General features: G+C 47.0%; 1 protein-coding gene across 1 annotated transcript; it reads right to left on the bottom strand.

Annotated features, from left to right (window-relative positions):
* Positions 1-1,463: 1,463 nt before the first annotated feature.
* On the bottom strand, positions 1,464-14,464 carry LOC145629288 (uncharacterized). The gene is made up of 2 exons (XM_081682147.1): positions 13,424-14,464; positions 1,464-2,765 (listed from the first exon to the last, which is right to left on the bottom strand). Exons 1-2 carry the CDS (start codon positions 14,462-14,464, stop codon positions 1,464-1,466), a joined length of 2,343 nt encoding a protein of 780 aa, XP_081538273.1.
* Between the last annotated feature and the right edge of the window lie 1,222 nt (positions 14,465-15,686).

Genomic DNA, 15,686 nt, shown 5'->3' with positions numbered 1-15,686 from the left:
AAATCATTTGCATAATCATATGCCTAGTTACCCGTTCAAGGCATACACATTAGGAGTATGTCTTGAATAGTCCCCGGTTGGGACTGTCCTTGTACGTTTATTCTCACTTAGGTGGTGAATGTATTCCTTTGTTTTAATTCTAAGGAAGATCCTTGCTTGTCATTTCTCTACAATGTTCTCTAGGTACATATATAGGTGTTTCTAATCGCCTATATTGTGTACTTGGGGAACTGTAGGGAGATGCTGCCGGATTTTCCATAGAATTGAAATTCTGGCATACATTCACTAGTGAGATTGAACGTACAAGGATGGGTTAGGTTGGAGTGATAAGGACCCTTGGAAATCATTTCTCTTCTCATTTGCATTTCCATAACAGTTTGATTTATAATGAATATATATTGTGCTTTATGACTAATGTGATTAATGGCATATGTGTTAGTTGTGTAGAACTTGTAATCATGAAACGAAAAGAACGTAGCTGGATGTACGAAAGGAAGGTTGGGAATTCTATTAATCCTGAGTTCTTGAAGAGGGTAGATGAATTCCTTAAATATGTGGAAGATCATCCCGAGAGTAACAACCCGAATGAAGTTAGGTGTCCATGTTTTAAATGCAAAAACAAACGTCTTTGGGATCCAGATACGGTCAAACTTCATTTGTATCGCAGCGGTTTTTTACCTAATTACTATGAGTGGATGTGTCATGGGGAAGGGTTTCCAGGAACTCGTAGAAGGCAGTCAAATGAATATCGTGAAATGGTTTTGGATGCCTTTGGTCAGTCTCAAGATCAAGGCCATTCCAAAGAGCCACCTGTTTCATTAGAGGAGGAGCCTAATGCACAAGCCAAGCCATTTTTTGATTTGTTAAGGGCTTCTAAACAACCGTTATACGAAGGGAGTTCATTGTCTGTGTTAGAGATGACTTCTAGAATCACTAGCCTAAAGTGTGAGTATAATTTGCCGCACAGATGTGTTGATGGATTTGCTTCTTTGGTTAATGAAGCGATTCCTAACAACAACCACATGGCCGAGACATTCTATGAGGTCATATGAAGGTGACAACATATCTAAATTTATGCTTGGTGTAAGGTATGACTAGTCTAAGCACCATTAAATTTATTTTCAATCAATTAAACCCCACTTATACAACATCATACACCATTCAACTCACATCCTCAAAAGACCTAAAATATGAGAATTTTGATTACTTTCACCCTTTTATCATCACCACCCCATCTTCATTCATCTTTTGCTATATATAAGTACGTCCATGTTAAAATTTTGGGTTGTAAAACTTTTCACAATGTTGCCCCATAAAAAAAGAGACTTAGCATGATCATGGATTCATAGTGCCTTATGCACTAGTAACAAATATGGCCCAAAAATTAGAGTCACGTACTAGTGCCAAAAGACACGAGTGACTTTTTTTTTTTTTTTTTTTTGACAAAGGATACAAACAAGAAATTAAATATTAATACTAAAGCAAATAGAATTAACCGCCACTTCTACAGCAATTAGATGAGCTCTGTGGACGCGCTGGCGATCCGCCTTATGAATACTGCAAACACGAAACCTAGAGGCAAGTTGTAAAATCCTCCGAATGAGCCATATATATGCGATATAACCTTTCCCCTCCCCTCGAAGTAGGGAGACCAGAAGATAGGAATCAGTAAAAACCGCAAGAGACAGGAATCCTCGATCAAACGCCCACTGTAGCCCATACATGCAAGCCAACGCCTCCGCATGTAAAGCCGATGAACAAACCCCGAAGTTACTTCCTCCACTGATCCGATCATCCAATGGGTCATCATTATCCACGCACCATCCCATTCCTGCTCGTCGAGAATCTTTGAACCAAGAGCCATCTATTTGAAGAGAGAGTAAAGCACTCCCATGGGGGGTCAGGCCAAGCTGAGCCATGTAAAAACCAGGCGGTGAAGAGGCACCACCATCTGTCGCCACAGTAGCAGGGATACTAGTAGGGGGATCTGAATTGACAAAGATTGAATGAGTATCCATTACCTCCTGAAACAGAGAATCAAAAGGCCGAGACGCAGATGAATCCCTAAAAATCCTAGAATTACGACATAACCACAAGCTCCAAAGCGTACCGACAAAGGTACCTAAGCGAGTACTAGAAAGACCATCCTGACTGATAAAAAGTCGGTTATAATCTTGAATCCAATCTGAGAGAGAAAGGTCTCCATTAAATTCTGAGCGAATGCCAAGGCATCCACCCCTCCAAACCGATTGTGCCTTAAAGCACATTCTGAAAAGGTGTTGTAAATCCTCTAGTTCCGTACGACAGAGGTCACACCACACGTCTGGCATCGGAACTCCTCGATGATTGAGTTCCACCTTGACCGCAAGAGCGCGGTGTAGCAATTTCCATAAGAACAACTTCCATTTAGGCTGCAACGGAAGAGCCCAAAGAACTTTCCAGAAAGAATCAGAAGCAGAAGGTGTAGAATCAGGGGAAAGATGTTGTTGTAGCATAGCGTACCCAGTTTTAACCGAGTACTTACCAGAAGGGGTACCCGACCAATAACGGAAATCGTCCCGAGTCGTATCAGGGGCCTCCATTGCCAAGATTGTAGCAGCATCCGCAGGAACAAACCAAGCAACAACTTTAGTGGAATCCCAGCCCATGGTCTGAAGATTGATGAAAAAATTGACAGTATGAGGGGCCGTAGTTGGCAAAGGAATTCCCGGTTTGAACTCAGGAATGCAACCATTAACCCACTTAGCTGACCCAGCTAGAGTGGACTTGCCATTACCAATTTTCCAGTGACAACCAGAACTTAACAGAGTGTCCGCCTTGAGCAAACCCCGAAGGCCAAAGGAGTTACGACCCGAATAACGCTGCCGAGTATTAGGGTTGTTGGAGAGAAAGGTCGTACGAGCACTAAAAACTTTAGAAGCTAGCAACTTGATTTGGGTATTTTATACCCGGCCATGTGGCCCAATCAGAAAGTGCCACGTGTCCTCCATATAGGTGCCATTTGGACCTATGGAATGATGACACGTGGAGGGTGGACTCTTCTCCGTCCTACGTGGACTGAAGGTCCAGCAGGGACCATTCAGGTGGCGACACGTGTCACACAAAAAGTGCTTCAAAATCCATTGGGCACAGTGACACGTGTCACTCAGGCATTGGCCCTAGGATGGCGGCCTTCTAAGGCCCAAATCCCGAGGCACCGCAAAACGGCATTGGCCCTAGGATGGCGGCCTTCCTAGGTCACCAGATCCTAGGAAGGCACACTTTTCAAAAGGACCCTATAAATAGGGACATTATGTCATTTATGACGGAGAGAGAATTTTGCACACGCAATACGAGACAATACGTCACTTATCTCACTTTACCTGAGCTTGGAATCCAAGCAGATAACTTTACTTCCGCACGTTTTATCTCCGAACGTTTACTGACTTAATCTTCGGAGGCGGACCACCGACCATCCGGCGGTCCGTTTGCTTTGCAGGTACAGGCATCCTTAGTTGAATCCAGTTTCAGTGTTGTAACTCTCCCGAGGGACAAAAACCCCCGAAACATTTGGCGCCGTCTGTGGGGAGAATACCTCTGAAATGGCTTCACAAGAACCTGTACCAAATCCGGAGGCCATTCGGCCTCCAAATGATGTACTGGTCCAAACGGACCATGACTCAGGTGACGACGCTGATGTCGAAACCTATGTGGATCCAAATGGATCCCTCATCTCTAAACGCATCCGCAGTAAGGAACGGCGAGAGCGTCCCCATGTTCAGACAGGACCAAGCAAAACTGCTGGTCAGCCAAAGAAGCCCTTGGGGCGGCCGGTTGATCCTTCCCAGGCGGCAGGATCAACTCCCGTCACTCGGGATGAGCTAATGTCACTCCTGAGCAGCCTCAGGGGTGAAATCAAGCAGCTCGCCTCTAAGAAGTCGCCTGCCCCTAAAAAGGAGCAGTCGGCCAAGAAGCCAGCCCAAGCTGGCAAACAGAAGTCGGTCAGGGACCGTCAGCCGACTCCTCATCCTGCCCCTAAGGAGAAGGCCCGGCCCCAATTTGATCTCACTCAGCTCCGTTTCCCAGAAACGAGCACAAGAAAGCCCATCCGGGATGTACAGCCGGATGGCAGCAAGAAGACGTTCTCTGACGCTCGACAATACATTGAGGAGAGGAGAACCCAACAATCAGAGTCGGCTTCAACGTCGACTTATCATGATAGCTTTCGGAGTACCTCTGTGAGGTGTTCCCAGTCTGTACATGAGACCCCATCAAGCAGCCAAAGGGTTCAGTCTGGGCCGCATGTGATTCAGTCCGCCCAGTACATGGCACATCCATTGTACCAGGCGCCAGTTGTACCTTACATGCAACCTACCCTCTATGGAGGACATGCGGCATACGGCTATCAGCCGATGGACTGGTAGCTTAGGCTGCAACACCTTGGAGATCAACCCTCTGCTTTCTCCAGGGAAATAATTGAAGCCGTACAGCCGGCTAAAGTTAAAAACGTTCTGGTTGGAGCCTATGACGGGACCTCCAACCCAGAAGACCACCTGCTAGCATACACCCACCTCATGTATTTACAGGGGTTGGATGATGCCGCATGGTGTCGTTGCTTTCCAGCCACCCTGAAGGGCATAGCCCAGCAGTGGTTTGGCAACCTGCCGGCTGGCTGCATAAATAGCTTCAAGACGCTTGCGTTCTTGTTTGCATCAAACTTCTCTATGAACATCCCTGCCAAAAAGACAAGTCTTGACTTGGGCAATGTACAGTAGGGAGATAGAGAAGGGTTGCGATCCTACGTCAGGCGGTTCAATCTGGTCCGAATCCAGATTCATGGGCTGTCTGATGAGGTCGCCTTCACAGACTTCTTTAAGGGTCTAAAGGACGGGTCTACTTTTAAGTACGAACTCGTCCGCAAACAAATCTTTACCCTACAAGGAGCCTTGCGAGAGGCGGAAGCTTACATACAGGCGACCGAACTCTGCTCCTCCAGTAAGCAGTCGGACCATAAGAAGTCCGACCGGCAGAAAGAGAGTCGGCCTGCTCAGCCGGCTCCTAAGTCAGAAGAGAGCAAAAAGAAAAAGCAAGTCTGGGCCATTGATAACTCTGATCAACCGGCCCAGAAGAAGAAAAAAGAGTGGAAACCGTACGCCCCAGGGTACGAATTCCACAAGGACTGCTGCTCCATCCTTTTGGAAATTAAGGATCGGCTAACTCTTGAAAAACCGACTGCTATGAAAGGTTCCGCTGAAAATCGGAACAAGAACAAGCATTGCCATTTCCATGAGGATGTTGGCCATGACACGAACGACTGCTTTAGTCTCAAGCGGGAGCTCGACCGTCTGGCCGATAAAGGACAGCTGAAGTCCTATGTGAAGTCCAAAGTGACTTCAAAAGCAAATCCGGGGCAGTCCAAGAAAAAGACTCCCCAGCCTGCTGTGAGTGCCGAAACTGATGAAGAACCGGTGTATACCATAGCAGGCGGATTTGCCGGTGGTGGCCCGACCATTCGGGGTACCAAGGACCATCTAAGAAAGATGGTCAATTCTGTTGAGGAGGGGGATACAGCTAGCACATCCACCTTCCCTAAAGTTGTCATCACCGAACAAGACAGAGGCAAAGTCCGTCGGCCGCATGATGACCCTGTTGTCATTGAGTGTAAAGTCGCCAACCAGCTGGTTGGCCGAATTCTGATTGACACAGGAAGTTCCTCTGACCTCATCAGCCTCAAATGCTTGTCCAATCTCAAGTACAAACCGGATAGCATGATGGAGGTCACCCACACCTTAGTTGGGTTTGGGGGAGGACTTGCGCACCCAGTCGGACGAATTGACCTACCTGTCCGCCTGGGAAGCAGGGGAGACGGTCGGCACATGACCATCCGTTTCCTAGTGGTTGAAGAGCTCACGGCTTACAACCTCATCTTTGGCCGACCCATTCTTAATGAGTGTAAGGCCGTCATCATCCCTGCTCTCATGCTACTCAAGTATGAGAAGGATGATGGAACAGTTAGTTCCCTTAATGGGGACCAAAAGACGGCTCGAGAGTGTTATCTCTCGGACGTCAAGCCTGCGGCCGCAGCATCCGGCCGGGGCAAGCAAATGATTGACCTCGACGATGTCGAGGAAGAACAGTCGGCTCCACCAGCCGGAAAGAAAAGAAAGACTGATCAGCTGGTGGTGGTCAAAAAAGAAAAGCAATAGCAATCACTGACCGGGGAAATGTCGGATGATCTTCGTCCCCAGCCTACTGGAGAGCACATTGATATCCCTCTGGATGATAGCCGTCCAGAGCGGACTGTTAAGGTGGGGACGATTGCCTTTGCCAAGTTGGGTGAAAACCTTCACCAGCTGCTCAAGGAATTCAAAGACATCTTTGCCTTTGAAGTGGAAGAGATGCCAGGCATCAGCCCGGATCTCGCTGTCCACAAACTCGCCGTGGATCCTAAAAAGAAGCCCATCCGGCAAAAGAAAAGAAACCACGGCGAAGAAAGAAGTCAGGCGGCAGCTGCCGAAGTAAAAAAGCTATTAGATGCCAAGTTCATTCGGCCGTGCAACTTCCCTGAGTGGGTAGCTAACGTTGTGTTAGTTAAAAAGCCGAATGGAACTTGGCGGATGTGTGTTGATTACACAGACCTCAACAAGGCATGTCCAAAGGATAACTATCCACTGCCTAAGATCGACAGTCTGGTCGACTCAACAGCTGGACATGCCCTGATGAGTTTCATGGACGCCTATTCAGGTTTCCATCAGATCCCCCTGTGGAAAAAAGATCAAGAAAAGACGGCATTCGTCACTGATCAGGGGTTGTTCTGTTATACGGTGATGTCGTTTGGTTTGAAGAATGCGCCTGCTACCTTCCAACGAATGATTAATACGGTCTTCATTAATCAAATCGGAAGGAATGTAGAGGCGTACATTGACGATATGATAGTCAAATCCAAACAACAGGCGGATCACCTTGCTGATCTCCGAGAAACATTCGCCACACTCAGGCGGCACAAGGTCATGCTTAACCCAAAAAAGTGTGTCTTTGGTGTTGAGTCTGGGAAGTTTCTCGGATTTTTGATTGACCAAAGAGGAATAGAGGCCAACCCTGAGAAAATACAGGCGGCTTTACTTTTGGCCAACGCTAGAGTCGGATGCCATGGAAATGGTGAAAAAATGTGACAAGTGCCAAAAGTTTGGCAAGCTCATCCATCGTCCGGCTACAGACCTGACAGCCATCCACAGCCCAATACCCTTTGCCAAATGGGGCATGGACATTCTGGGGCCATATACAACTGCACCAGGCGACAAGCGCTATATATTGGTGGCTGTGGATTATTTTACCAAGTGGGTAGAGGCTGAGGCAGTCAAAAACATCAAGACTAAAGACGTCATTTCCTTTATCTGGAGGAACATAATCACTCGCTTCGGGGTGCCCATGTCTATGGTTTTTGACAATGGTCCTCAATTTGAGACGCCTCAACTCAAGACTTGGCTGGGAGACCAGGGGGTCTCAAGCTTCTTCGCATCAGTCGGCCGGCCGCAAGCAAACGGCCAGGTCGAAGCCTTCAACAAGTTAATCTCAGACGGGATTAAAAAGAAAATTGAGCGGGCTGGTGGCCTTTGGGCGGATGAATTACCACACGTCCTTTGGTCCATCAGAACGACTGCTAAAGGGGCAACGGGAGAAACCCCATTCCTAATGGTGTATGGTGCAGAAGCTGTTCTGCCCATTGAGCACTATGAGCCGACCCTTCGAATCATGTTGTATGATGAAGAGGCAAATTGGGAGGCCATGCGCCTAGCATTGGACTCACTTCCAGAGCGCAGGGGCAATGCTGCCTTGCGTCATGAGATATACCGTCTGAGAATGACTCGGGCTTACAACAAAAGAGTACACAAGCGTCATCTCAATGTGGGGGACTTTGTGCTACGGAAAATGGAGGCAGTCGGTAGGGCGAATGAACAGGGAAAGCTAACCCCAAATTGGGAAGGCCCCTACCGAATTTATGAGGAGGTAAGAGACGGCACCTACCGCCTGGAAGAACCAGACGGCAGGCAGCTGCCCAGAACTTGGAATGTAGACAACTTGAAAAATTACTACTTCTAAGTACGAATGTAAAGACCTCAATTTTGTAAATCTCACGTATTGTTAATGAGAATATGCCTTCATTTCCCAACTTATCTTTTTATTTAAGTTTTTTAAGTGTCGCCTGTACCAAATACAGATGGCCAATATGTTTGGAAAGCGTCTGTCCCAACAGCAGACGCCCCAAACCCTCTGAAGGAGCCGATTGTTTTAGAACAGTCGTTCCTACTAAATTCATCAAGTTTACACCAACACTTGACGAGTATTTACTTAATCATTTAAGAGGCCTAAGGCCAGATAAAACCATGATGAGGCCCATGGCCGGATGTTAATAAACAAAAAGAGACCGAATGGTCACAGTCTGCTCCAACATGAGTATGACCGTCTGCTCCAACATGAGTCAGATAACCGGCGACGTCCATTTGGGCGAATTCGTCGAGGAGAAGCATCTCCCATTTGGGTGGCACATTGCTCTACGAATATATCAAGCGGCCCTACCGAATGCTAAGGCAGCATTCGCAGTCGTTTGTTTTAATCGAAAGTGAAATCTAAAAGACCTGAATTTTCTATTTAACGCAGTTGTCACTGTTTCATGAGTAGAGGCTAAGTGAGGCATAAAGCCGGATGCGCCTGTTATTGCTCAGGGGCAAAACAGGCGGAATATTTGATTAATATACAAGTTAAGTTGACTACTTAGCACTTATTGAGGCTATTGGCCGGATGACGCCTGATCCTTGCTTATGGGGCAAGACAGGCGGACAATTATTTTTAAAGAAAATTGGTTAAGTTACAAACTTAGCATTTTATCTCAAAGAGGCCTATGGCCGGAGGCGCTTGTTTTTGCTTATGGGGCAGAACAAGCGGAGGTTTACCCTTAGCAAATTAGCTAAGTTGGAAATTTGAGTTAGTTCGAGCCAATGGCCGAATGAACACTTATGTTTGCCAATTTTGGATGGACGTCTGCCGCGTGGTTTGGGGCAATCATCATAGTGATTGATTGACTTAGAAACCATGCATACTCTTCTAAGTATCAAAAATTTCTAAGTCAATCAATCCAATAAACCGAAACCACTCGACATCCGTCCAGGGGCAAGAACATTCGCATGGTATACAGGTTATAATACTTAGCCAAAAACATGCAATGAAAAATTCAAAATGCAAAGGACAACAACAATATAGATAACGTCAGCCAAATGGCCGAATGATTTAAATTAAAAAAGACCAATCGTCACCAGATGATTGGTTAAGATTGTTATCTGGCAAAGCCAGAAAGATTGTCAAATTACCCGACCCCTCGGTCGGTAAAGATACAAATACTCGGCACACAGGCCGGAAAAGAAAAGTACATGGCCATTCGGCCGCAGAAAAGCATAAAAGCTTAAGTGATCAGGGGAGAGCCTCTTCAGTGGCAGCCGACTTGTCGTCCTTCGGCTGCTCTTCCTCCTTTTTCTCTGGCTCCTCCGCCTGATCCTCCTCCTCGCCCCCAGAGGACGACTCCCCAGAAGAGTCGGACCCAGAACTTTCCTCGGCCTCAGCATTCTCAGCCTCTTCAATAAGGCGAGCGTCGAATGCTTTGCTGGCTTCGTCAAATTTGGATTTCCAAATCTGATAGTCCGAGTCCGGCTGTACAGCCGCCCAAGTGTCCCGCATGATGGCTTCATAATCGCTCATCATTTGCTTAACAAGAGCCTCTCTCTCTTGATCAGCCACGGACTCAAACTTGGACTTCAGCTGATGCTCCTGGTTGCTGAGGCGCTGCTCCAGGCGGCCCACCTTCTGCTTGGCTCTCTCGGCCTCTTCTTTGGCATCTTGAAGAGGCTCGAGCTTCTCCTTAAGAGTTGTAATCTCTTTCTTAAGGGAAGTGATGCGCAGGCGGGCCGAGTCCAGGTCCTTCTTCACCTGCATATTGGCTTTCGCCTGCGAATACATCATATCAAGCGTCAGATACTCATTCTGAGCAATATCAAATTGAGCTCGATCCAAGGCGGACTCGGCCCGAGCTTTAGCGACTGTTACCTCTTTGGATTTCTCCTTGAGGGGTTGCCTGAGCCCTTGGACGCGTAGCATGGCCTGCAAAAAGAGCCGAATGGTTAAAACCAGGCGAAAAAAAAAAAATTGCTTGAGCTAAGACTCATACCTCGCAGAGGTTCCCCAAGATGCCATCCAAGTCAAGGGTGCCGACTCCTCTGACAGACGCCTTGCGTCAGGATCAACCGCCCTCAGCATGGACTTGGCCATCTGGACTACAGTCGACCTCTGCACAGGAACTGAGAAGGAGAGAAAGTTAGAAAAATAACTCAAGTACATCTAAATGGAAGAACAATAGGGGCGAATGGATTTTACCGTCGTCCTTCTATTCCTCCTCTCTCCCCAGGCTCCTCTTCTCTCCTGCTGAGCCGACAGCAGTGGTGGGTTGCTTAAAGCCACCCTTCGATAACCTCTGGGCATCCGGTTTGCTGATCTCCTTTTCAGCATTGAGAGAAGAGGCGTCTGGGCCCTTCTTGGGCCTATGAGCAATGTGCTTCCGGCCGCCCTTGCCGGATGCGCTCACATCACCCGCCCTAGTCTTTTGGATTTTAGGGTCAGATGGTTTTGAAGGAGATTTGGAAGGCGCACCCTACATCAACACAAGATAAACGCAAGTTAGAAATCATTCGGGCAAATTTAATATTGGTCAGAAATGAAAGTATAACAATTTTCTACCTTGGAGGTGCCGCCAGTTTTCTGCTCGTCCACTTTGGTGTGAGTGGTTACTTCTGCCCTGTTTAAGACATTTGACCTGTATCGAGCAGCAGATACAGCCGGCTTCCTTGTGGCCGAGAGATTTTCCATTGCTTTGTCTGCAAAAATGAACAAGTGATTAGCATCATTAAACAAGTACTGAAAAGCAGAAGTAAATTGCATAAAAAATAGACGGCCGACTACCTCTCGGCATCTCAGAACTTAGCCCACAGGCGGCTAAGAATGTCCCTTCTTCAAACCACTTGTACAAAGGGATATAGCATTGAGGGGTGACCTCCTTGTCCCCCACATCATTCGTCCACACGGACACGGTAAACAACCCCGCGTCCATGATCTCCTCCTTTGCCCGCTTGGGAATAGGCGGCAATGCGCTCCTGCCTGCTAGGAGAGGTGGATCCTTATTCCACCTGTTATACTTTTGGTTCAGACGGCTGTCGGCAGACTTGACTATGTAAAACTTAGTCCTCCAGTCTTTCCACTTGTTCTCTTTGCCAACAGCCATCATGTACCCCTTGCAAGTGGTCAAGGTGTACCAGCCTTCACCGCCCCTAGCAGGCGCCCTGCTCAGATAGTGCATGTGGGCGAACGCTTCAAAGCTCGCCTCCACCTACAGCATCTCACAGGCGGCAACGTACCCCAGAATATTGATCCAGGAGTTGGGTACAAGTTGCCAGATACCCAGTTGGTATCCGTCCAAAATCCTCTCCACGGCCGGATGGAGAGGGAAGCGGAGGCCAGCCTGGAAGGCCGCTTCATAGCAGCCGAATGCTTTTTCTTGATAGCTGGCCAGGCTCGGCCAGGTTATGGTGTCGCCCTCGTTAGGGACCGACAAAGTGTAGCCATAGCCTAGGACGACCTTGCGCCTAAAATTGGCAAGGCCGGACGCCATGGCGCTCCGCCTGCCTGGCGGAACATGCTGATAGTAGGGGGCTCTCTCCAAGCGCCTGGAAGCACTCGGCTCGGCCCAGCTTTCCCCCCTATCCACTGCCAGGGACTCTCTGGCAGAATCTATGTTTGATCTAGCCTCCTCTGAGGTTACGGAGGCATTCTCTGAAGAAGATGATGAGGCCGACTCGTCATCAGAGCTAGGGGACCGCCGACTGGTGCCAGCGGGGTCCTCCCCTAGACTCTCTTCCGGCGCCTGTCCAGAAGGCCCGGGTTGATATTCTTCATTTGCCTCCCCCAGGATTCCATCACTGGGAGTTCCACTAGATGTGGGCGAATGGTAATAAGTGGGGGTAGGAGGAAGATAGGAAGGGCTGTCAGGGTGTTCCAACAGCTCACTTCGAGGCACTCTTATTGAGCCGTCTGAAAAAACAGTCGACCCATCCGAATGGTAGAAAACTCCATCGGAGCTACACTGCCTTGCTGTTCTTTTGATTCTGGCCATAGTGTCCTGCACAGACACGGAAACGGTCGGATTCGGAGAAGTTCGCAAAGCAGGGTCTTTGGCCAAGCATTCGGCACTGCTAGTTCTAGATTCAGCCGTCCCCGGTGACCGGCTGATCACTATCCTACGCCGTGCCGCATGCAATTGGGGATCCATTTTTTTGAAAACAAAGAAAAAATGAAGAGTAAAAAGAAAATACAGGCGTTACCTTTAGAAGAAGGGAGAAAGACGCCTGGTTGACTAAAGAACAGTCGAACTGGTAGCCGAGTGTCGGATGCTTGAAAAACGCTTAGGGAATTTTGAGATTCTTTAAGTTAAAAAGTCCAAGATTCTCCAGAGATTCGCCAAGGTGTGAATCCAAGAGGGGGGGTCAAACCTCACTATTTATAGGAGGGTAAAACCCTAATTTTTTCCCTCCAGTAAATTTTCGAATTTGACCACTCAGATTCTGACACCTGTCACAGGAGTCACGTGCAATGCACGTGACCCCTGTGAGGGGCAAATGATTTGGGTATTTTATACCCGGCCAGGTGGCCCAATCAGAAAGTGCCATGTGTCCTCCATATAGGTGCCATTTGGACCTATGGAATGATGACACGTGGAGGGTGGACTCTTCTCCGTCCTACGTGGACTGAAGGTCCAGCAGGGACCATTCAGGTGGCGACACGTGTCACACAAAAAGTGCTTCAAAATCCATTGGGCACAGTGACACGTGTCACTCAGGCATTGGCCCTGGGATGGCGGCCTTCTAAGGCCCAAATCCCGAGGCACCGCAAAACGGCGTGACCTAATTCCTAGGTCACCAGATCCTAGGAAGGCACACTTTTCAAAAGGACCCTATAAATAGGGACATTATGTCATTTATGACGGAGAGAGAATTTTGCACACGTAATACGAGACAATACGTCACTTATCTCACTTTACCTGAGCTTGGAATCCAAGCAGATAACTTTACTTCCGCACGTTTTATCTCCGAACGTTTACTGACTTAATCTTCGGAGGCGGACCACCGACCATCCGGCGGTCCGTTTGCTTTGCAGGTACAGGCATCCTCAGTTGAATCCAGTTTCAGTGTTGTAACTCTCCCGAGGGACAAAAACCCCCGAAACACAACTGGGGGTTAGAAAAGAATCTCCAAACTTGTTTCATGAGCAAAGCCTTATTTAAGGAAGATAAGCAGCGAATACCCAAACCACCGAGGCCACGAGGAAGGTGCATGGTATCCTTATTTACCCAGTGCATACCTTTAGTATCAGTATGCGCCCAGAAGAAGCGCAACAGTAAGGAGTCAATTTTCCCAGTCACAGAGACGGGTAACTCATAACAAGTAAGAACATGGGAGGCCATAGCAATAAGGATTGAGTTAATAAAAATTAACTTCTGTGATTGAGAGAGGCGAATGGTATTTAGACAATTAATGCGCCCTGTAATTTTGTCAATGATAAACTGAAAGTGATCTTTCTTCCTTCCGACGAAGTCAATTGGAGCTCCTAGATGATGATCGAACACCTGGACATGCTTCATTTGGAAAATAGCTTTGAAGCCCTGCTGAGCAGACGTACTGATATTGGGGCTAAACTTAACCAAGGATTTAGACAAGTTTAGTTGTTCGCCTGAGATCTTAGTAAACCTCTGAATAATCTGCATGATATTAGTACAGGCTGTAGATGAAGCCCGAAAAAAGATGAGGGCATCATCCGCGAAGAATAAATGCGAGAGAGTAGGGCTCATTCTAGACAACTTTATTCCTTGAAAAAGCTTCAAGTCTTGCCCCAAATGCAGCATACGAGAGAAAATATCCATGCAGAATAGAAAAAGGTACGGGGAAATGGGGTCACCCTGGCGAAGACCACATTGTGGTTTAAAGGTATCTGAAGTCGAGCCATTAATCAAGGATTTGTAAGAAACCGTGGCAAGGCATTGTTGGATCATCTGTAACCAGCGGTCTGGAAACCCATAGGCCTTTAAAACCTGCAAAAGAAAACTCCAGTGAATTCTATCATAGGCCTTGCTCATATCAATTTTGATCGAGGCAAGCCAATTGGTGCCAGTTTTAGCACAATTGATTTTCTCCATTAACTCATGACTCATCAAAATATTATCCGTCATAACGCGGCCTTGAACAAAGACATGCTGAGAATCTGAGATGAGAAGAGGAAGATATTGGCGCAGTCTTGCCACCAAACACTTGGAAGCACATTTATACACTGTGTTACAAAGGCTGATAGGTCGTAAATGCCCTACCTCTATTGGTGTACCAATCTTAGGAATCATAACAAGAAGGGATTGATTCCATTCTTTCAGAAGAAACCCCGTGTGGAAGAAACTTTGAATGCCGGAAACCACCGAGTCACCCACAACCTCCCAGTGGGATTTGAAAAATGTTGGAAATAGAAGTGGAAGTAGTACGTGATGGGTTGCAAGGATGAAATTATTATTGCATGAAGTGAATTACATTACATTGCATGGCTACTCTTACTCTTATTTATAGTAGGTGTAAGTCGGTTCTTTCCACCGACATACTACTATTCCTTTACTCTAGATCTTTCTAGGTGACTTAACATTATCTAGGACTTCCCTCTAGGCTAGATATTTTCTTAGATTTTTCCTTGATATTTTCTTAAGCATGTTCTAGAATATTGTAAAATATCTAATAACTAGTTACTTCAAGAATTTTCTAGATTATCTTTTTTTAACACTCCCCCTTAATCTGAAAAATCTTGAACACCGAGTTGTCTTCGAAAATGGAGGAATTTATCTGTTGGTAGTGCCTTGGTGAATATATCTGCGAGCTGATCTCCCGTCTTGCAGAATTGTAGCTCGATCTCCTGTTTCTCGACCAGTTCTCGGATGAAGTGATGTCGTATCTCGATATGCTTCGTGCGACTATGAAAGATTGGATTCCTTGTCATGGCAATAGCTGACATATTGTCACAATGGATGGTTGTTGGATCTTCCGTGTCTTGCCGTAGATCTTGAAGAATTCTCCTTAGCCAGACTGCTTCACATGCTGCGCTTGTGGCCGATATGTATTCTGCTTCTGATGATGATAGTGCCACCGTTGCCTGTTTCTTTGATGACCAGGAGGCGGACTTCGATCCTATCTGAAACATGTATCCACTCGTACTTCTTCGATCATCAATGCTTCCAGCCCAGTCGCTGTCTGTGTAGCCTGTGAGCTTGTAGTCGATCTCGGACTCGTACATTATTCCATGGCTCTTCGTCCCTTTGATATACATGAGAATCCTCTTTACTACTGCAAGATGTGTCTTGCTAGGTTCACTCATGAACCTAGAGACAATGCTGACTGCATGTACTATGTCGGGCCTTGTGTTTGTGAGATAGATGAGAGATCCGACCATGCTACGATAGAGCGATGCATCTACTTTCTCCTTTCCATCATATTTGGAGAGCTTCTCATTCGTAGCCATTGGTGTCGCCATTGGCTTGCAATCGCTCATGTTGAAATTTTTGAGCATATCTTCAACATATTTCT

The sequence above is a fragment of the Chenopodium album genome, chromosome 1, assembly GCF_948465745.1.
Source record: "Chenopodium album chromosome 1, dcCheAlbu1.1, whole genome shotgun sequence".
Lineage (NCBI taxonomy): Eukaryota > Viridiplantae > Streptophyta > Magnoliopsida > Caryophyllales > Amaranthaceae > Chenopodium > Chenopodium album.
This window is presented reverse-complemented; position numbering and strand designations above follow the sequence as displayed.